General features: G+C 42.4%; 1 protein-coding gene across 1 annotated transcript; it reads left to right on the top strand.

The window, feature by feature from the left end:
* The first annotated feature begins 11,284 nt into the window (after positions 1 to 11,284).
* On the top strand, positions 11,285 to 14,391 carry adra2c (adrenoceptor alpha 2C). Its single transcript, XM_048229893.1, has one exon. The coding sequence runs from the start codon at positions 11,680 to 11,682 to the stop codon at positions 12,976 to 12,978; it is 1,299 nt and encodes a 432-aa protein (XP_048085850.1). The 5' UTR covers positions 11,285 to 11,679; the 3' UTR covers positions 12,979 to 14,391.
* The last annotated feature ends 10,077 nt before the right edge of the window (positions 14,392 to 24,468 follow it).

Genomic DNA, 24,468 nt, shown 5'->3' with positions numbered 1-24,468 from the left:
AGAAAGAGTAGTAACATCCTATGCAATATTATGTCCGAACCATCACAGAGCACTGAAGAGCAGTGACTTCAGTCGTTTGTAGCTCTATCTGGTACAGTACCTTCAGAACACAGCTGAATTCAGTGAAGGAAAGAAGGTTGATATACAAGGGTTCTATGACGAGGGTGCTGGAGGCTGGAAGGAGAAGAGGAGGATCTGGTCTGGTGTGGCATCTGAGTGGTCTTTGGCAGATTTCAGAAGCCCACAGACACCACCATTGCCACGGGCAGTCTTACTTATTGCGAGCGCACACCTAGCCAACATGTGATAACGTCTGGCCAGTTGATGAGTGTCTGGCGTTTCCGTGGTATGCCAACACCGACAGACCTTCATCGGCTTCTTTACATCTGCCGCCGGAACCACTTGGAAAAGAGTTACTCTGATTAGCTGTTTAGCTTGCCTATACTTGTAGCTTAGAAACAGTGTAATCATCAGATAGATCTCTTAGGAGATACGATCCTGGTACTTAGCCTTGCATTTGTCTCTGGAAGACTGAATAATACTCAGTTTCACCTTTTTTCTCTTGGTTTCTTCCATTACCAGACTCAAAATTTACAATGCCATTGTCTTTTTTTTCATGTTTTCTTTTTTCATTAGACCTAGATTATGCTCGCACTGTCTGATGAACACGACTACTTGACAGCAGGCTTATGCAAAATTCAGAATTTTGGAATTTTAATGAAATTGGCTCCGCCCCACAGGAAGTTTAATTTGAATGGGAATGACACGAAGGGGATTAACTTCATGGCAATTCAAAGTAATTCCACAGTCACACAACATAAATAATGAGTTGAATCTCACATACATTCAGTGTTTGGTAAGGTTACTTTGGAAATGTAATTGGTTACTGTTATAAGTTGTAAGTTGTGTTTTGAGTTGTGTTTTGTGTTTTCAATTTCATTGAATTGCTATTCTACTTCCTTTAATTCAAATTTGAATTGCAATTCTAGATCCTGTTTTTGACCTCAGTTTAATTGGAATTTAGGAGTCATTCTCAATTCAATTCTGAATTTTGCACAAACCTGGTTGACAGTAGACAGTCTGCTGTGTGTGTGTCATTAAACTTTTTTGTTGTGTAAAGTTCAACACAAGGTGACTAAGTGGTCGATCCGCATTGTAGCTAGTGCTTTGAAGTCTGCCCTATCTGCAGTACCCATTAGATCATCAAGAGACTACACTCCACACAGGCCCCAATGAATTTCCCATTGGTATGCTAAAGCTTCTATAAAGATAGAAATATTGTATGTACTGTATGTATGTATGTATGTGTGTATGTATGTATGTATGTATGTATGTATGTTATTCATCCCTCTTAGCTGGTGTCTGGTTGCTGGAGCCTCTGGCAGGCATCTATAGTGGACCACATTACAGTAATATACAATGAATAATTTATATGTCTGTAAGGAAGTATTAAGTTCACAGCAATATGCTCTTCCTTCTTACAGTAAAAGAACCGACAATGGGAGAAATCTGTTTATCGATTCCCTGCACCCTATATCAGATCAAATGTTATTTACTGTACTGTACTGTGACATTATTACCCATCGGTGTCCTCCTGTGTCTCTGAAGCAACCATGTGCTGCTCCATCACTGTATGATTCTGCACTAGTATAATTCAGTTATTCATAAGCCTTTTGCTCAGCATACACATGCACACGCACACACACACACACACACAAGCACACAAACACAAACGCACACGCACACACACACACAAACACACACACACACACACACACACACACACACACACACACACACACACACACACAAACACACACAAAGACCACCTCCAAACAGCAAATAAAGCAACACAAAAACAGCACAACTGATTATAGGGTTTGGTTAACACAAAACTAGAACAACAGATACAGAGAGACAGGCACACGCATGCATGCAGACACACACACACACACACTCTCTCTCTCTCTCTCTCACAATACCCTAAAGGGTTATAGGAAGCAGTACTAGCTAATTATGGTATTGCATCTTCACTAAGCTTCTGATTGCCATCCTGATTGGCCCTTCACTCCCACATCCACATGCTTGATAATGGAATGTTTCAGCACCTGAACATCTGGGAAACAATACCTGTGTTGACGATAATCAAAGGCCTGAACAGAACGTAAATGGTGTTGATTTCACCACAGCCCGAGCCCCGAGATTCCCCCCCGCCTTCCTCTGAGGCGTGGGTCTGTTAGACAGGGTAACAGGGAAGTTACACAAGGCACGTAACTGAAGCGTTCTGTTCGCTACATGTAAAAACTAATTGTTGCAGCAGACGCAATGCGAACAGAACGCTTCAGTTAGGCGCCTGGTGTAGCTTCCCTGTAAGAGGATCCTTTCCTGGAAGGTGTCCGGTCTGTCTTCTCTGGCTGTGGGAAGAGAGAGGGGGGCTGACAAATAGAGGACTGAACGCTGAATGCTAACCAGTGTATTTGTTGAAGGGGCTAATGTGTAGGGGGCGAGAAGAGGAGTGGAGAATGAGAGAGAGAGAGAAAGTGAGAGAGAGAGAAAAGCGATAGAGAAGGAGGGAGGTAAAATAAGGTCAAGTGAATCTGGCATATCCATTGTTTCGGCCACTGTATTCTCTCCCATTAGTTTCTCCAGGGCCACGTACTGTATTAAGCATGGATCATAACTCCAGTAGGGCACTCGTAACTGTCAGAGGGCGATGGTGGACCTGTGCTCAGTGCAGATGGATGTCCTCTTGAAATGGCCGGCAGCCTACCTGCTACCCTCCCCTCCTCACTCTCTGTGTGTGTATGTGTGTGTGTGTGTGTCGGTGTGTGTGTGTGTGTGTCGGTGTGTGTCGGTGTCTGTGTGTGTGTGTGTGTGTGTGCGTGTGTGTCTGCATGTGTATTTATGAGGGCTCTCTGCACTCATTAGTCAGGACAGGCAGAGGAAAGGTAACAGGGTGATCGACAGACAAGAAGGAGAAGATGTGGGAATTGTTTCTAAATTTTGAACATGCTCACAATATACAGAAATACATGGACAGATAATCAAGCAGTTCTACCTGTCACAATGTGTATAGCCAATACACACTACACGTTCATAACGACGGCTACTGTACTACTGTAAGTATATTCTCTAACAACCTCCTGCTTAAGTGATTTCATTGCTACTATAAACAAACCTATTGGAGGAAAGTATGATTATATGATATGAAATCGGTAGTGAGCCATAGCATAATCAGTAAGTTAATAGGCAAAAAATATAGACATACCCACATAGCCGCCAATCAATGCTCATGGTGACACGCGTCACAAGCAAAGTAGTCCCCTTAACATTTCTCTGGGAGGTTTTTTTTCCTCTCTGTTTTCCTCATCTATACTGTAGTTCCCATTTTAGAACATTCACTCCTGGGTTCTTACAGACAGTGTTGGGAAAGAAACAAAATACTTGTAACAGGATTAAAATACAAAATCTAAATTAAACCATTCGATTAAAATACAAAATATGAGTAATTGTATTGCATATATTCTGTAGTGGAATGCATTTTAAAAGCAACCAAGCCAAGTCTGCTTATAGATTACAATTTGGCATTTTCAGTGTCAATCATATACAGCCCCAAGTTGAAGAACAATATACTCTACACATAGAATGCCTGAAAGGTGACAATCAGTGGGACAATAAATGGAGTGTTCAGCATATGGAAATAGAATCTGAATTAGCCTGAACTACTGGTAAAAACAATCTGAAGAGAGTGGTTTGCTTGAAACCTCACTGAGCAGATATAGTCATTTGGATTAGTCTTAACTAGTGGTAATATCAGTGTAGTTTCCTTGAAACATTACATGTGAAATTATAATTGAGAGCTGTTTTGATGTGCGAGACATTATTGTATTTCTTGTTTTACCTTTGCTTTCATTGCGCACCTTTTCTGTACCTGTACCTCTTGGCCACATCTTAGGGCTTGGATCCTCCTCTGTGGTCCCTCTGAGTTCCCAACTCCATTCCTTGTCAGGAATGAATGCAGATTAGGTACGCACTCTATGTAGCCTCCAGCATGCAACAGGAAACTAATCTCTGCTACAGTGCTTTGCTTCTGAGTGCTGTATGGATTTCAAAGGAGGTTTTTGCCTTACCTGTTGGAAAAGAAGAATGTGTTTAGTCAGACACATTTCCAGTGGATGAGATAATAGTTGATAGCATTGATAGGTAAATAATAGGAACCCAAATACAAAGATGAACTTGAATGAAGAAATTACTTTTTTGCAAACTGGCAGATTAAAAGTAAAGCACTTGCTGACATTTTGCTCTCCACCAGAAGAGCATATCTCTAGGCTGATTCAATCAAAGTGTTCATAAGCGTAGAGAAGGTCAAGTGCACACTTGCTCTGTATCGTCAAAATCTATGTCCTCCAAAGGTTATACATGCTCCACTTGGGAGGCAATGTCTAACACAAAAAGGCACTTAATACACCTTTCTTTATCTCTCTCTGTCATTTCGGCCCGATCAGAACCTATCTACGAGTCTGACAGTCCATTTAATCTTTGCTCTAAAATCTATGAGCGGACGGACTTGATGAAGAGGTGTCGACACCTTCGTCCACTCTTTGATGAGGAGCGGGAGTCATCGGCAGGGACGGCAGAGACTTCCCAGCATGTCGTGGGTGTAATGATGAGCTTGTCTTGTCGTGCCACTCACACACAGAGAGGGCGGCCCCCACCAGGCTAACCACACTAATCACCATCACACAGAGACACCATTCCTGCTCATCCTGCTCAATATCACACACACACACACACAGACACGCACACACATGCACACACACGCACACACGCACACACACGCATGCACACACACACACCTCCTGCATACAGACTCTCAGGTGAAAATGACAGTGATTGGTGCCCTGACTTTGTACATCCAGAACAGATGGACTCAAATGTTTCACACTTGAATTTGAAATGGCCAGTATGCACATCTACTGTATGAGTGAGTGGTGACAATCGGATGTACTCCTGTGATTTGAAGGCCATCTGAAAAAAAAAAAAAAAAACATGACAAAACTTGACATTATGATGAGACATTACCGACAGTCCTCATGCATACAGAATACATTTAAGCATGAAACAAATCATATATTAAGATTCAAACTCAGTCCAACTATATTGATAAAAGGATGGCAACAGGAGGGTATTGGCCACCACTTGACATGAGAATCAATACAAACTCATATCTGCCACTAAGCAACTATTGATCGACATACTGTAGAAGGACACTCAAAAGAGAGGCCAGCTAATAGGCATATTGTTAGCACACTTTCGCTCTATTGTTGATCATGCTAGTGATTAGACCGTCACCATGCCATGTGGGGAAATGCCACCCTGCTCTTCTCCTGGGAAGGGGGAGCATGTCCCTCTGCCTGTGCTCAGTGCTTTGATGTTGCCGGAGACGGTGTGTTAGATGGCCTCTCTGAGGAATAGGATAGGACACTGTGGTGAGAGGAAAAAGAGAAAAATGTGCACATTACTGTGAGAGAGAAGCTGAAGGGTGGTGGTGTGGTGGTGGTGGTGGGGCACATGCATGGGGATGGTAATAAGGATGGGATTCTCTGGCCTCCTCCCCTCAAGTGCACCCACAGCACTGAGAAGAGGAAGAGAGAGAGAAAGAGGGAGAGAGAGAGAGAAGGATAGAGAGAATGATAGAGAGAGGGAGAGAGAGAGAGAGAAAGAGAGAGAAAAATGGGATGCAATACATCCAAAGTAGCAGGGGGACTGACAAGACCCTTCATGCCACGCCAGGAAACATATAAGTCTTTTCCCCTTGTCAATCTCCTTCCTCCTCTCCTCTCCTCTTTCTGTTTCTCTGTCTGTCATCATTCTCTCCTTGGGTCTCCTTCGGCCACCATCCCGGCCTCTCTTTGGCCACTTGACTGTCTGTCATTCTGACACTCTCTCACCCTCCTCTTTATGGATGTCACACAAACATCATGCACCAGGCAGGCTACTGCTTGGCAGCCACTTCTGTGGTGTGCAGCGGCCACATCTACTTCAGTACATAGCAACACCAATATCAGAAAGGAAAAGCAGTGACCAGCAGCTGGTATTCCTCTCTAGCCAGAGCTCAATGGCCACACCCTATTCCCATTAAAAGCAAACAAATTACTGCCATTTCTCCAGCAATGGTGGCATCAACAGTAAGCAGCAACAGATGCAAGCAAATCAACTGTAATTGATTTTCCTTTGTGTGTTTTGCTGGATGTTGCATGTGGGAGCACCTGCTCTTTGAGCTCGGTCAGTTCTACCTCCTGTAAGGAGAGGCTTTCTCTAATGTGACCATTGCCTGTCTGTCTGTCTGTCTGTCTGTCTGTCTGTCTGTCTGTCTGCCTGTCTCTTTCTCTCTATCTCTCTCTCTGTCCCTCCCCATCTTTCTCATGTTTATTGTTCTGTTTTGCGTTGTGATTGGGCTTGCCATCTGTGATTCTCGGTGGCTGTGACTTGATGGTTTGAGAGCGCCCAGCGGGGACCAAAACAGCATTATCCTCCAGAGTCAGCAGACGGCATATGTCTGCCGCCACACACACACACACACACACACACACACACACACACACACACACACACACACACACACACACACACACACACACACACACACACACACACACACGTTTGACCATGCACACACTCGTCCCACTTGACCTTTCTCTGTCCGTCTCCAAGGGAACGCTCGGGGACTAGTGTGGACGCACAACCTGGAAAAGGATAATAAAAGAAAACATCAGACCTGTCTACTAGCATGCACACTTAGCACATCAGATCTGTCTACTAGCATGCACACTTAGCACATCAGACCTGTCTACTAGCATGCACACTTAGCACATCAGATCTGTCTACTAGCATGCACACTTAGCACATCAGACCTGTCTACTAGCATGCACACTTAGCACATCAGATCTGTCTACTAGCATGCACACTTAGCACATCAGATCTGTCTACTAGCATGCACACTTAGCACATCAGACCTGTCTACTAGCATGCACACTTAGCACATCAGATCTGTCTACTAGCATGCACACTTAGCAGAGATGGAGCACACGGTCATGGAAAAACACCCAAGGTCTGTCTGCACATATACTGTACATGTATCGTATAAAGACACACACACACACACACACACACACACACACACACACACACACACACACACACTCTCTCTCTCTCTATCTCTCATACACACACACAGACACACACACACACATACACAAATACACACAGACACAGACACACACACACACACACACATACGTGTACATCCATATGTGTTTTGCATCCACACAAACACATACAGAGAGAGAAAGAGAGAGAGAAAGAGAGAGAGAAAGAGAGACAGATGCTCTCTCTTCCTCTCTCTCACAGACAAACACACACCTTTCATTTTTAACTCACCACATACACAGCTCCTTACTTTCTCATCAGATGCATGTCCACATACCTGCCTGGGGGAGGAATTGGCCTTGTGAGACTGACACCATGAGCCCCGGGCTGGCCCAGGCACCCGGTTGACCATGCGGAGATTATGTGACCATCAAGGGCCATGCCACAACCTCCATTCAGCTAACAGACAGCCAAGAAGTGGTGCATATGACCGCTTAGTGTGCTGGGCAAATTCATTATCGCACACCATTATGGGGCCGTGTGCTCCTGTAATGTAATAGACAGGTCAACCCATGGTGTGGTCACAGCTGCAGTGGTATACTGTAATTGTGTACCGTTGTTGTTGTTCCTCGCCCTGGTGATAATGGCAGGTTACTGTAGGGCTCTGCAGGGTACCGCAAGTGATAATGGCAGGTTACTGTAGGGTTCTGCAGGGTACTGCAAGTGATAATGGCAGGTTACTGTAGGGTTCTGCAGGGTACCGCAAGTGATAATGGCAGGTTACTGTAGGGTTCTGCAGGGTACTGCAAGTGATAATGGCAGGGTACTGTAGGGTTCTGCAGGGTACTGCAAGTGATAATGGCAGGGTACTGTATGTTTGTGATTTATAAATGGCACATCTGAAAAAAGCAACATACGTACATTTCTTTTTTGTGTGCGTGTATCAATTTTTTTTAATCACACATTGAGAAATGATCTTAGACTAAATCAGACTTAGATCAAATGTAGAGTGGTTACTTACCATACAGCATTTCTATAAATGATACCATTATGCAAGTCATATTCAAGACGTCAATTTGTAATTGATGTGTGATAAGATGCACATCACTTTAAAGCAATAAATTTGATATGAAAATCTTAAAATGTTGCATTACAGTTTTTCTCGATTGCTTTTACCTGCTTAAGTAAACTGGAACCCACTTGGTATTCATGACTACTTTCTTTGCACAGCAGAAGTCATCTCTTGCGAATGTGTTCACACATTTTCATTGGGTTCACACATTTTTTTATACACCCTTTTGCAAAACAGTTAGCACAGGTGTCATTCAAAAGCCCCAAACTCTATTGGTTTTCCCATGCTAAACAAAAGGAAAACATCTTTTCACAGGTGGTATAGATTCCTTGCATAAGTCTAAATCTCTGATACACCTGTGTGAAACTCCTTTGCACAATTCTTCAATCAGCAATCATTCATTATACATAAGAGATGTCTGTTCTGTGTTGCTATTTGCAAGTATGGATCTAATGCACATTTAGTACTGTATTGCCTATTTGGTGGACAAAACAGTACAAAAGGTGTTTACTGTAGGTCTATTTCGATGAAAAATGACAAGTTGTAGTTCAATGAAATGTACTGTATCTTGCTACAGTAGGTATTTACTGTATGTCTTACATGTCAATGGTAGTAACATCTTGAGAGGAATGAATAAATAATTTTTTTATTCAGTACATTTTGTCTTTTCACAGTTTTTTTTCTGATACCAGAAAAATGAGAAAGTAATGGAACAGACATAGCAAAAATGCTCATTTTGAGAACTAGATTTTGCATTTTGTTGTCTAGTGTGTAATGATTGATTAAAGAGTTTTGAGAGAGTAACAGCCTTTTGCAAGCAAAATGTGTAATTTTGTCCAGAGTGCTTTTGTTCAGACATGGGTGTTAACTGTTTTGAGAAAGTGATTTCAGGGTTGACACAGGTATCAAAACGATCGAGAAAAACTGTAATTCATTGATTAATTCAAGATAATAGCGACACACTACTCATTACCCACTGTTTTGGGTGTGACTGCCATAAAGAAAGGCATTGGCTGGCATTGAACACTAGAGGGCAAACCATGTGTGAATGCCTTATGGTGCGACAGTAACAAAAACTGACTTGCAGTTTGGCCTGTTTGTCAGATCTGCGCTCATCATATACTGCTCAATGTACGCTGTTGAGGCAGGTACAGGCTTCAAGTTCAGTCCTAGTTTTTCTGTGTTATATACTGCTGGAGACACCCAAGATAAAGAAGCCCGGTGGTTTACGTAAAAGGGATGGCTGATTCTGTCTCCGACAAGCCTGGACTGTCAGTGACCCTGGCGGTGTAATGAGAAGGTGGGTGGTTGGTCAGGGCGCAATGCCGCAAGTCTGTGTTAATGACGGGGATCATTCATGCAGGTCTCAATTAAACAGACACAACTCTGACCCCTGGGGGGGACTTAATGATCACAGGCTCCAGCGACTCAATATTAATCAGCTTAGAGGAACAGTGCTTCCAACAAAAACAGTTTCACAAACCTAGTTGGACTTTACACACACACAAATACACACACACACACACACACACACACACACACACACACACACACACACAGTCAGGATCTGTCTCCTCACTTAGACTCTAGACAGATCTTCCTGCCCTCAGAGGACCATTGTCTAAGCAGGTTCGGGGTGTCTGGTTGTGCTTGTCTCTGATTGCACAGAGATGCTTAACAGACATGCTCAGTATGCAGGAGCCACGCTAGCTTAATACCAGCACTGAAACATAATGGTCTTTGTTGAGTCAACATAACCTGCTCACCAGACAGAGTCTCTCAACTCAGTGGTGGACTCCAATGCTGGTCATCTCAACAGCAGACTTTGGTCACCTTTTACTGATTCGTAGTGGCAGATTGTGTCTTGTAAACTCTAATTTGTGAAGTCTCCTATCTGCAGTTGGTGTGGCACACCTAATGTATCTGAAAAACATTCAGACATAATTTCAGTTTCCTCTTTATATCACACACAAAATGCTAAATAGCAGAGCCAGCACTGAAAACAAAAACAGGTAGCAGAGTTTCGGACACATTGCCATCGACCTGTTCTCTGCACATGATTTTAAAATGAACATGTTTGCAAAAGCTTAGTTCCAACATTTGAATAGAATGAACATTTGGAATGAAACTATTAACCATGAGCATGCAGTGACCAAATATCAGTTTCAGATTTATGTTTTTTGCAGTGACCATGTTTCAAATGTGGGCTAAGATAGGCTATGCTGGATTTAACATATACTATGAGAAGAATCATAATCAATCAATTATCGATTACTTATAGCCAATATATACAAATAATGCGCTATTACACTTAAATTAATTAATTTATTGTTTTCTGATTAGACCAAGAAATGTTTTACTTTTCATTAGAATTCGACTGAATTACATGGTTTTTCATGCACTTAATCTCGAATACAGTGTGTCACAACAGTGACATCCAGCGAGTGGAAAGATCACAGTGGGGCCGACTGGAGAGAGTGTGGAAATATGCTTTATGACTTTCGAAGACTATATTTTTTCTTTAGTGGTGGAGATTTAATGAAATGGCATGCTATCTTATATAGGTTATATAATACCGGCTACCTATTTCAGACGCTCTTAAAAATGTATGTAGTATTTTTCACAGGGGCCGGATGAGAGCGAGTTTCAACCTACTCCAAATTAAATAAAGTCCAGCCGCGATGTAGCTCTTCTAGGGATAAACGATATCAGTTGCCAACACCCCTGATTCTGTCCAGGTGCGTTTTGCGCATGGGAAAGGCAACCTTGGAAAACAGACGTTAATAGCGCTCAAGGAGAGGGTATATTGTTACAATAAAACAGAGAACGTGTAAACACATTTATTGCTATGCCAAAGTACTTGATCTGTCACTAGTGTCACAATTAACCTACTCCTCATCATCAGCGGCTGTTCGTATACCCCCCTCTCTCTGTCTCTCTCTTTCCCTCTCTCTCTTTCTCTCTCTCTCGTTCTTTCTCCTGTTCTCAGTATGGGCGGCGCTGTGCTCTTTAGTTTGATGTGGCCAGCACGTGTATTCTACGTTCAGTACAGGACCGGGAGGAGAGAAAGAGGGTGGAAGAGGGAGTGTGTGAGAGAGAGCGTGGAAGAGCGAGAGAGAGGGTACAGAAGTGGTCCTTCATAGTAGGGCGCGCGGGACTCAGGAAGCGCACGAGAATGTAGTCAGAGGACGTTTGCTACGGATGATACAATTAACAGTAACATTGGGACGTTTGGAGGATACGAGAAAACATCGATAATTCAAATTGAATGCACTTGTATTCAAAGAACATGATGGAACATGGACGAAAGATGGAACATGGACGAAATAAGAATAAGAGAGGTAAGACAGTTCGCAGAGAATATGTTTTTTCCCCCTCTCATAGACAAGCTAAGTGAAAATATTGGCAGTTAATCGCTGTGGACATTTTTTTTTTTGCACAACTAAATACCATTCGAGATGGATTTTCTAAATGTATCCAATGATGCGGAAAATGCATCCATAACCAGTCCCAATTCCACAAGAAGCCAGTACTCCTTGGCCACTATCTACGGGCTGACAGGATTAGTGGGCTTTCTTATATTGTTTACAATTGTCGGCAACGTTTTGGTGGTAATCGCTGTGCTAACAAGCAGGGCGCTTAAACCTCCCCAGAACCTTTTCCTGGTGTCTCTGGCCAGTGCAGACATTCTGGTGGCAACATTAATCATACCATTCTCATTAGCCAACGAACTTATGGGCTATTGGTTTTTCGGGAAAGTTTGGTGTGACATTTATCTGGCACTAGACGTCCTCTTCTGCACCTCCTCAATTGTCCACTTGTGTGCCATCAGCCTGGACCGCTATTGGTCCGTCACACAGGCGGTGGAGTATAACCACAAACGGACACCCCAAAGGGTCAAGGCTATGATTGTGGTGGTGTGGCTTATCTCTGCTGTGATCTCTTTCCCGCCTCTTATCTCCATGGACCGCGATGATAACAGCGGGGATGCCCTGGCCCCCACATGCCAGCTGAACGACGTGACGTGGTACATTCTGTACTCCAGCATCGGCTCCTTCTTTGCGCCCTGTGTCATCATGATCCTGGTCTACATCCGCATCTACCAGGTGGCCAAGAAACGGAGCCGGAGCATGTCGGAGAAGCGGCACGAGGCCGAGGGGGAGAATGGCATGGGCCAGCGCAACCTGTGTCGGGGCAACAGCACGGACAAGGAGAATGGCCACTGTCCCTCCCCGAAGCCCGCCGACGAGGACCTGGACTTGGACCTGGAGGACAGCAGCTCGTCTGACGAGAAAAGCAAAAAGCCACACCACCACCACCACTCCAGCAAACAAAACCCTGAGCTGTCCTGCAAGAAGGAGGCGAGAGCCAGCCGCAAGGACAGCTCCAGCTCCAAGCAGTCCAGCCGCAAGTCCAGGGCCAGCGGCAAATCTCTGGACCTGTTCTCCTCGCGAAGGAAGAGAAGAAGCACCGTCTCCAAGAAGAAAATCTCCCAAGCCAGGGAGAAGCGCTTCACCTTTGTCCTGGCCGTGGTCATGGGTGTGTTTGTGGTCTGCTGGTTCCCCTTCTTCTTCAGCTACAGCCTGTACGGCATCTGCCGAGAGCCCTGCGCCATCCCCGAGACCCTGTTCAAGTTCTTCTTTTGGATCGGCTACTGCAACAGCTCCCTTAACCCGGTGATCTACACCATCTTCAACCAGGACTTCCGGAGAGCCTTCCAGAAGATTCTGTGCAAGTCCTGGAAGAGGTCGTTCTGAGTCGTAAAAGAGAATTTATGGAGCCCGTGGCCTCTAATGTGATCATGCCCAGTGCACAGTGCTTGATCAGATGATATGGGCCACGACAGACGGTGTCCGGTGGAAGGGTCCTGTTCAGCTAATGTGTTTGGCTTCTCTCCGTAGGCCTTGACAATCTCCATGTGACTGATGTGCAGTGTGTGTGTGTGTATGTGTGTGTGTGTGTGTGTGTGTGTGTCTTATGTGCTGTGCTTGGTGGGTGCAGGGTGGCAAGCAGGAGTCCTGTGGGCTGGGAAGCTAGCAGGGTATTTTAGGAGATGCCCACCCACTCTTTTTCACTCGATCACCATTAGCACGCAGCTCTGCCATGTTAATGACGTCCCGAGGCACTGTTCAGTATCAGGAAACTGTTTTTATGATGACTTTGCACATATGTCTTTAGTGTCATCCTTGTGTCTCTGTGTTACAACGACCTGACAGATAATTCAGATCTGGAGAAAAAAAGAGCAGACACTTTAATATTCTTTCCTGTCCTCAGTAAGACAAAATGGACACATCAGGTAACCTTGAGAAAGAGAGAGCGAGAACAAAATGATCTCCACAAACTCTTGTTTCGACCCTAAATGGTAAATGTATTCTGTCGACTTCTCCCAGCTGTGACAGCGGATCACTTAATGCTCCTGTGGGATTTTATTTCTGACAAAACAGGAATCCAAGACTGATCCTTGGCTCAGTGTTTCTGATCCGTCTTGCAACAGCATCCTCTCACTGACTCTCTGACTCGCTCTTTGTCTTTATGTGTGATGCCATTGAAATAAGTAAAACAATCTAAATATATAGTATATATATATGATATTTATATAGAATTATTATTATTTATTCATCTATCGATGATGAAAATTGTTTTTATCCTACTGCAGGCCTCTAAGATATATCATATGGCTCTTGTCTCATGTATATACATATATTTATACAGATTTTACTGGTGTTCTGGTGTGGATAATGACACCATTATTGACCTGAGGACTTGATGTTTTCTCTACCCTTACTTGCTTACATGCTGATGTTGTACATTTCTTTAAAGTTTCATTTATTTTGCTTTTGAAAGAATCTGCTCATGTTCGGCTCAGCTTTGTCCAACCCCTAAGCACACAAACACAGAACAAAAGCAAGAGAAGAAATGGTCAAACGGGTCAGTATCACTTCATATGTTTACTGCAGAGTTGAAAACAAATTTGTGGTTGCGTGGTTACACACAGAGAGCACTGAGTTAGGCCTCTAGCGTTTTCTGCCACAGGGAGTGATTTTGAACAAACTCCAGATCCCAGATCCGTTGTTGAGTCATGTCATTTTACTACATTTTACTGACCTCCACTTAAAAAAGTGGCTATTTTAAGCTGTTGAGGACATTCCCAAATAAAGTAAATAAAATGATGCAAAGCTTTGATGCATGTCATTTCACAGTGTGTGTGTGTGTGTGTGTGTGTGTGTGTGTGTGTGTGTGTGTGTGTGTGGGGGGGGGTGGCGGCATACCAGCAGACCTAGAACCTAGAACAGCTCTATCTAAAATGTTTCCATACATATCTCTTCAGCTAAGTTATGTTCTGACATTGAATAATGATTTTCGTAAGCAATTAAAACCCAAACCAGGCAGGAGCTGGTGTAGGGCAAAGCAGTGTTGTCTGTCTTTGGGGGAATACCTAGCAGCATGCTTAGGCACTGGCCCTTGACATTGCCTGGAGGTGAAATTGGAATGCTTTGGTCCCCTGTGAATTCGGCATGTGATGATTTTGTTGTTATTTCATTACATAAAATGAAATGGTTTGTTGGATGTATCCTTTAGAGTAATGTTTCTCTCCATCTTCATTTCTCTCTAACTCACCTGTGAAACCCTGCTGTGGACCCGAGACAGTCTCCGTCTGATTTAGACATATCAATTCTCAGCTAAGAGTTGTTTAATTTGACACATAAGAGGGTCACCGCTCTTACATGGCTCCTCTAAAGAATAGACTATTCAGATGTCTGACTTTCAGCTACACAAGAAGACTTTTTTTTACTTTATTTTTTATTATATGCATAAGGAGGGCTCCAAAGGGTGCCACAGTATTTCAGTACGGTTCAAAAAGAAAGTTCTGTTGAAAATGAAGGGCCTCATAAAAACATTGTTCCTATGAAACACTCAGAAAGGCCTTCACATTGCTGCAGAGGTGGGGAAAGACCAAAAAACATGCAGTTTTGTTTGCACTCAGTAGCTTTCCCTGTATTCTCATGTGATGCTAATGTGGTTCACTAAAGTCAATTACTCATCCTTTCATCTTCAGTGAGTAAGAGTGGGCTGAGATCATCTATGTGGATAACTCATTACAAATTCAAAATTCCCTCTGTATGTTCATGGTACACATAAGCATGGTGATTCTATATTTGTATCATTTAAATGCAGAATATTGAGTGTCTGATGACTAACCATTTCTCCTGCTTGATATGAGGATGAGGGCATATCTTGATATAACCACCCAGTGCAGTGTTTTGTGATGATAATGGAAGGATCACCCACACACACAGTGGCCATACACATGCAATATGACTTTTTCAGTCAACTTGGCATGACCCCGTTTCGTGTGAGATTGTCTTAAAGTCATGACTTCCTGATAGATTTGAGGAGAATGGATCATGACAGGCTGGCTTGCTTGAGAGAAATTAGATATGGAACACACAGTCCCCTGCTTCCTCGGGGTGTGCTGAGACTTAGTCACTGCGGAACACATGCAAATTTAAATTTGAAGTCGATAATTTACATTCATTTGTCAACAGTAACTAAAAAGGCCAGTGTTTTTTAAATAAACAGAACGCTGTTTAACAACTTTTGTTTATGGTCTTTTGTTGGCTGTGCTTTGTCACAAAACAAATGGAACATAAACAAAGAATGTAAATGTCAGACAATAAAACACAGTAAATCGGTGTAATCAAGCAGCCCACTAGGCAGGGGCATCCATGGACAAGTTTCCAGTCATGTCTGAAACCAAGGGATGCAATCTGGGGCACAGTCTACTTTAACTGCCTTGAGTTCACAAACAACATAATTCAGCATAATTCAGATATAGCAATGAGGGCTCTTACTTTAGAGGAGTGGCTGTTGAACAATAGACATACAGCACAAACATTAACTTCTCAGTATAAATAAATGTATCCCAATTCTGGGGGGTTCATTTTTGCAGAGGCTGCAACTAAACCTCATACATGAGAGATGCATGCAATGTTATGACTACACTAACTTTGAACCATTGAAACTTTTAAATTACCTCAGATGTGAGTTAAGACCTTAATGTTGCTCTGCAACTTGCTGTTCCTCAAGTAAAAAAGCCTCACCGCCCCCAGTTCCTCTGTTAAACATGAAGACAGCTTCTTATCTTATCCCATTTTAGTCTCCTATCCCCACCCTCTCAAGCCTGGAGATAAAACCTCCTTTACTTTGCCAATCATGTCTAGGAGATTGCACTATAATTGATTTATTCAAACAAAAAAGAGAAAGAAATCTCTAGGTCTTATTTTCCATTTAGTATTTTCCATTTAACATTGCGGTTCAGCACCTGAAAGGGATTGTCCATATATTACTGTCGATGAGTGAGTTATTGCTTCAGTCCGCCACTATGCTGACCAGACACTGAGGGAGACCCTGGATTAGGTTTCAGTGAGCCCAAAGGCACAAGCTCACACATATATATGACCTCATTTAGTGATAATGCTCGCCCCCCTTCCGTGGAGTTGTGTCTCAAAGGATTCCTCATCTTTTCCTTCTAATGCAACATCAATCACAAATGTATCCAAGTTATTACTCAACAGTGACGGTGAGAGTGTTTCATAGTGTTGGGGTTACATGTGTTATCTTTTCCATCTTGTGGGCATAGAGACTGTGCCTATTGGATATGAAATCCATCCCCTAGAGCAATACTTGTGGACAGACTTTTCCTGCTTATGAACAGCTCAGGATTTTATGTCTTATTTACCTGATGCCCACATGGGTTATTTCTTCATGCTCTGCTGCTTCCAGTGCTGAATCCTGGCTCCCTACACATCCTTCTTTCTCATATTTTCTCTTCTCTATTGGGATTGCTCCATTTTAATTCTCTCCCTTCTCCTCTCTGGTTGTGCTTCTCTTAAGTAAGTAAGTATATAAGTATATATACTCTTTTGATCCTGTGAGGGAAATTTGGTCTCTGCATTTATCCCAATCCGTGAATTAGTGAAACACACTAGTGAAACACACAGTGAACACACAGTGAGGTGAAGCACACACTAATCCCGGCGCAGTGAGCTGCCTGCAACAACAGCAGCGCTCAGGGAGCAGTAAGGGGTTAGGTGCCTTGCTCAAGCCTACTGGTCGGGGTTTGAACCGGCAACCCTCCAGTTACAAGTCCGAAGCGCTAACCAGTAGGCCACGGCTGCCCTTGCTGCCCTTTTGCGCTGGGATATGGGAGAGAGAGAGAGAGAGACCCAACAGTACATCAAACAGATACAAAATGAGGAAGACAAATGGTGATAAAAGAGCCTTTTGTTATTTCAGCCCCACTGTTATTATAACAGACACATTACATTTGCCTTCTTGCCCATTTGTCCTTATATGTCTGTATGCCAAATGCTATAATATATTATAAATATATAACTTTTCCATGTGTATTAATGATATACACTTCTGTCACTTATAGAAAGGCATACAATTATTATCTTAAAGATTATGTTGTATTGCAGTGAAAGATTTCTTTCATTTAACAAAGCATTTAATTCATTTAACCTGAAAATCTGATTTTTTTCTAAATTGTGTCTTCTGTCCATTTTCCTGCCATGAGTAGCCTGCGTTGACAAGGTCAGGCATTTGTGACAGAACAATACATATTCCAAAATCTGGACATGTTGTGTCAGTTTTGCTATGGAAACAGCCTGGATATATATAAATAAATAAAGGTATTGTCTTTGACAGCATGAAGGCAATGTCAATGCTCTCTCTCTCTCTCTCTGTCTCTCACTCCCACCACAAACATTTAAGGTTGAGATGGAATAAAAGTAAGTGGTCAAACACAATAGCCATCCTTGAAACATGCAGTGAGATTGGACTGACGTCCAGACTGACGCAGAGAATGTCACTCCATTGGATATGAATGCCTTGAGTATAATCAAGTTATTCAAAACACCTAACACACAAGTCTACATCCAGTATACTTTCACAATGAACAATGTCAAGTAATATACAGTAACTGAGTCATATTAAAATAATCAGCTATAGCCAAAAATCTGACTAAACCTATATGACCGCCGCTTCGCTGCGCGGCGGTCATAATAATCAGCTATAGCCATTTGGTGACAGAAACAAAAGTGCAGCTGGACATGAGCTTGACGAAGGCAACAATGCAATTACCGTTACAACACCAAATCGTTCAAACTCAACTGTTTAGAGAAAACACGTTCGCCACAAATGTTCACCAATGTTGCACAAATGTTCACCAATGTTTGCCGAATTTGAACGTATCTCATGACTCTGTAAAGAGAGTTCATTAATATGCGTGAACAGATAAGCTTTAAACGCTTCCTGCTTTAAACGCTGGCCGAGGTGCAGGTAGGTAGGTGCCTCTGGGGAGCCATACTGAACCTTCTGAATAGTCATGCTAACTCACTTTGTGATGGGAGTACTGCTCGGAAACAAACCACTGATGATGGCCTGTTATGTTGCTTTCCCACAGACCAGTGGCTAGTAGGTCAGGTAGAAATTAAGATTTGAAATGCCACTGTGGGATATGGCTGCTGTCAGGTGTTATTAGAGGAGATAGTATAACATTTTACTTGAACCTTTTTTGCCGTAAGACTGCATGGCTTACACATGCTCAGGTTTCTATACCTTGCTGTCTGACAGTTACTACATTTCATATGTTTCTAGTAACTGTATGTTAGCGAAGAACTACCTCCTCAGACTGTTTGCGAGTATTTGCAAACGTTCACCAAAAACTCAACCTATGTTTTGCAACCTATGCAAATTTGAACGCACCTATGGTTTGTCTATGTACATCTTTATCATGGGGCTCTAATGAAGATGTAACAACAAAACGTTAGTCATTTGCTGCACCGTTCTAAAATAAGCAACTTAAACATCTGTGTACTTCGGTGATCCCTTCCTTTTTATTGTCTATGTTTATTGCTGTTGTTTTTATGAAGACTTGATATTTTTATTATTTGCCTATTTTTATTTATTTGACTTTACTTTAAACAACTCATTATAATGCTAGTGTAATGTTTATTGTTATTTGTAAGTCACTTTGAACAAAAAGTGTTGTGGTGTGCAAGGTGGTGTTTGTAGTAAGTGACATAAAATGTTTTAGCCAAAAAAACGTATGACATAGCTTAGAGGTCCTTTAATGCTATTGAGTCTATTAGATATGGGTCTACAACGATTAAGTTTACGGAGTGTCTATTTACACCCCTGGTACGAATAGCCTTGGCCACATGGCTGACAGTGACATAACAAAAAGACGTTGCTCACGTGCACAAAAAACATGGCGGACATTCGTTTTTTCATCAGCAGAAAGGGAAGAATTCTGAAAGGTTTCGGTAATAATATCTGTTCAAATTAAGTTTTAGATTGAAAAGTTGTGTGTTATTTTCATAATCTTGGTTCAGTGAACACATACAACTGTCAGTTTGTTAGTTAACAGTAATTTCGTGAATATGACATTCAGGCCTATAAACTATACGTTTACCTGCAAACACCATCTAGTTGTGGAAGAAGATAGTGCAGTGGTCACCAAAGACATGGTTTAGTATGTGGGAGACTGGGGTTCAATTCCTGCATGATGCATTTTGGCAGAGTGAGTGTGCAAGAAATCGGTTCTCAAGCGGAAGTTTTGATTGCAACAATTAGCTAGTTCATGCACCAGGGTGTAAATAGCATACATTACTATATACACCAAGGTACGAATAGCATTCACTTCTAACTATACATTGATGCAAACAGCATACTTTATTCAGAGTGTCACAGCTGAGCTATTCACACCCTGTTATGTAACAACAAAAAAACATGTTGCTTGTTTTTATTATTATTATTACATTGTGTGATCAATATGCCAGAATAAATGCACAGGGGTGCAAATAGCATACACTGATATTTGTACCAGACGGGGTATTAATAGAACACATTGCTGTGTGCACCGGGGTACTAATAGAATTCACTTCTAATTGCACCAGGGTACGAATAGTATACACTGCTAATTGTACATTGACGAGATGAAGCCGTTAGGCTACTGTGCTCTGCTCAGCTTAATTCTACGCGCTGTAGACGATTGTCACATAGACTAGCCTATAGAACTGGAATGTCATATCAACAATATGGCCACGGCGGTATTTGCAAATAAGCCTATAGGATGTCTGTTGCTCAACAGTATGGGGTATTCTTATTTCCATGATGCACCTAATTTGACAGGTCTGGAGTGCAGACAGGCCATTTTAGCACCTGGACTATTCCTCTATTATGGAGAAATACTAGTTAAATATGTGCAGAATTCATTTTGACATTGTTTTCCTGAAATATTGAAGGTTTTCCCTGGAAAAGACATTGCCTGGATGGCAGTACAGTATATGTTGCTCAAAACCTGTATACATCATTCAGAATTGATTGTGCCTTGCCAGATGTGCAAGTTGCCCATGCTGTAGACACTTGCAAATATTTCTATGGATTCTTTGAATATTTGAATGATATTATGTACTGTAGACACTAGATGATGAACTCCCTAAATACTGTATAATTTCATGTTAAGACGCATTAAAATTACATTGTTTGATCATTTGTCCACACAAGTTTACACAGAGTGATGAATACCCCTGCATCTTTACATCTAAGTCTGCCTCTCTGGGATGCTCTTTTTCATACCCAATCATGTTGCCTAATTAATTGTGAAATATTCCTCCTTTTGTTGTCTTTATCATTACACAACTTTTCCAGCATTTTGTTGCCCCCGTCCCAACTTTTTTTTAAATGTGTTGCTAGTATTGAAAATGAACATATATTTCCGATGAAATAGTCAAATTTGTAATTTTCAACATTTGATATGTTGTCGGTGCCTTTTTTTACAGGTAAATATGAGTTTACAAGATTTGCAGATTATTACATTTTGTTTCTATTCACATTTTACACAATGTCTTACATTTGTAACATTTGTCCATCAATCAACCATCAACCACTTAATTTATTTCAATAAAACATTTCTCACTGTTCATTGGTTATCATGAAGTTATTGAATATGTGCTGTCTATACATCTGCTTTGTCTTGTTGGTCTTTCTCTTCATGATGAGCCTTATAGAAACCTCACAAACATTGGTAATCAATCTGACCAATGCATTTCCTCTCGCTAAGTCTCCTGGCCCAATGCACATCATCAGGCTGTCGTGTACTGTATGTATGTGTGTTCGGGGGTGCCGATGGGGAGGGGGGGTGGGGGTTAGTACGATTCTAAGGGCCCAGGACTGACAGGGGGCCCCCAGGGAGCATATAGAATATTATTATGAGGGGGTTCAGAATTATTGTCTGTCATAGGGCCCACATTTTCTAGCAGCACTCCAGTGTGTGTGTGTGTGTGCGTGTAGTTCATTGTTTGCCTGTGAATCTTTGAGTCGTTAAACATGATTGATATTTTACCCTGAGAACAATTGGTGCGTCTCCTTCGATTTCCGATGAGGACCTGGCAGGTTCAGCAGGAAGACAGCCACCGCTGCATGTTCCTGTGTCTGTCCACAGGAAATGAGTCACAGGATAGACGCTGTATTTTACTGAGCTCCAGTCCGAACACATCTGGTTCTCTGTTTCCAACAATGGTGGGAATCCTTCCCAGCAGGTGTTAGAATCTTGTTTTTAATACAGCATACTACATGAGTTGAAAATCTCATAGCATCGTTAGTTAGCCTTAAGGCAAACTTTAAGCATTTAGTATGTCATTAGCCAGAGGTTTCTAGCGTGCATAGTGATTTAAGTGCAATGATATTTTCATGATGAATACATGAGCCCTTTGCCCATGTAAACCCCAGAATCCATAGTGTTCCATGACATTACCGTAATTGCGCTGCCATGATTTGTCATGTCAGGCTAAGTGCTTTCTAAAACTGATAGCTGTTTGCAGATTTAGTTGCAGAATGAAATTAAGTCAAATGCAAACACTGGATGTAATTCCATCCATGACATTTACATCACTCCTAAAGGGCCTGTATGTGTATGCTTCATTTATATTCATTTAGTTCCTCAATATTCCTCCATGTGTCTGGATGTACATACATGTTTGGCATTTATGGAGCTAGAAGGTGTGACTGCACTGTGTACATTTGAATATGACGGCAGCTGGAGCAAACAAAGACTGTTTGACTGGTCACCTCATGTGGCGATCACACATGTGCAAACAAAGCTGCAGTCCACTGTCCGAGTTCAGCTCTACGGCTGATCTGATGAGCTGTCCTCCTCTCTAACGCCAGAGAGAGCTCTGCGGCTGATCTGATGAGCTGTCCTCCTCTCTAACACCAGAGAGAGCGGAGGCGTGCTCCGACAGGTCTTAGTCTTATTTCTTTGCTGATAACCCCAAAGCATGACATGTAATCTCCCATAATTGACTTCCCAATTAAACACTATATCTGGTACATTTGGTACATGGCATGCTATGACACCATTAGATTGGTGAAACTCTCTTGCTAATTTTAGTTGTCCTTACAAATGAGCTAATTAGGTCCAGTGGTGCCGTTAGCCATTGATTTTTTCAGCAAAGCAAGTAAATGTGTCTTGGTTTGTTACATGGCAGGTTTTCACAGGCGGAGAAGTGCTTGACTGTGAGACTAAGAGGCAGTTTTTCATAGCATCCTCCCTCTGCAGTTTCCAACATCACAAGTGACTGCCTGTTCTACTCATCTCCTGACACAGGGAGAAGATCAAGCAGTTGTTTGATCAAAGAATCGAAAGCAAGGTGAATTTGGTTAATTCTTCAAGCTGAGCAGCATTGATTTAGCAGTGATGCTGATTCCATTCTTTTGAGCTCTCTCATTGAATTTTCTTGTTGACCCTATGAAATGCCAAAACCCAGGCCACACTATACTCCAGCTGCAACCTCTTGTGTGTTGCGAACACCATCTGTCAATCGGGATGGGAAAACTAAAGTGAAGGACACTTCGTGAAGGGGATCACACGCCGTTAATTGGCAGTGAAAAACAAAAATTATAAGCATGGGTATTCCCAGATTCCCTGCTCTCACCATTACTACAAGGTGAAAATAGCCATGGGATACCATATTTCCTTAGTGTATGTTTAGCATTGTTAGTTAGCCTCCAGATACCTTTCTCAGTGTATGTTTAGCATTGTTAGTTAGCATCCAGATACCTTTCTCAGTGTATGTTGAGTATAATCAGTTAGCATCCAGATACCTTTCTCAGTGTATGTTGAGTATAATCAGTTAGCATCCAGATACCTTTCTCAGTGTTTGTTGAGCATTGTTAGTTAAAGGTTACCTCCAGATTCCCTGCTCACACCGTGATCATGTGACAGGTCAGGATAATGATATCTCCTCTTTTCTGAGGGCTTGTGGAGGAGAGATGGGAAGGACTTGATGACACATCTGCTGGTTATTGTAATGACCTGGTGAGGTCATGGTCTGTTATGGCTCGTTATGGACTGTCTGTGTAGGCGGCAACTATGCAAGGTTGTCTCACCATGTTGTCTAAATGGATCTGTCTTATAAACACCCCCATATAATAACATGAGTACACAGTTTCTACATTTCCTGGCCAGAAGGGATACTTCAGATAATAGCCCCACCATTTGGAATTGGACAGCGCTGATGAATGAAGAACATCTGAGACCAGGGGAGTAACCGACGCAGGGGACCGGGATAGACTGGTGTGAACAGAGTGTCGGACTGACGCTGGCTGACGGGGAAGCTGGACTGAGAAATGCCTTAAGGACAGAGAGCGAGAGCATGGACAGTGGGGTCAGCAGCATTAAAAAAGCTTGAGCAGAAGACAAGAACACCTCTCCCCCTTCACACACACACACAAACATGCACATACACACACATGCACGCACACCCATGCACACCCACACACACATACACACACACGTGCATGCGTGCATACACACACACACATGTGTGCACCCACACAGTCACTCACTCCCATACACAGTATATATGAACAAACACACACACACAGTCACATAACAGACACACACACACACACACATGTGCATACGTGCATACACAGTCCCTCACTCCCATACACAGTATATATGAACACATACACACACACACACACACACACACATACTTAGCCCACCACATAGTGAAGAATCATAGAGAATCCAAAAAGGACTCTCAACACACAAAGGGTTTTCCATGGTTACCGATGGGGGTAGTAGAGGATGGTAACAGAGTCCTTGCCCTATAGCTGACATCATGCTCTGTCTGAATCACCTCTCAGTCACTCGTGTTCACATGGAAACTGCT

The sequence above is a fragment of the Alosa alosa genome, chromosome 1 (genome assembly GCF_017589495.1).
Source record: "Alosa alosa isolate M-15738 ecotype Scorff River chromosome 1, AALO_Geno_1.1, whole genome shotgun sequence".
NCBI lineage: Eukaryota > Metazoa > Chordata > Actinopteri > Clupeiformes > Clupeidae > Alosa > Alosa alosa.
Note: the sequence above shows the minus strand (reverse complement) of the source record. Positions and strands in the feature narration are given on the sequence as shown.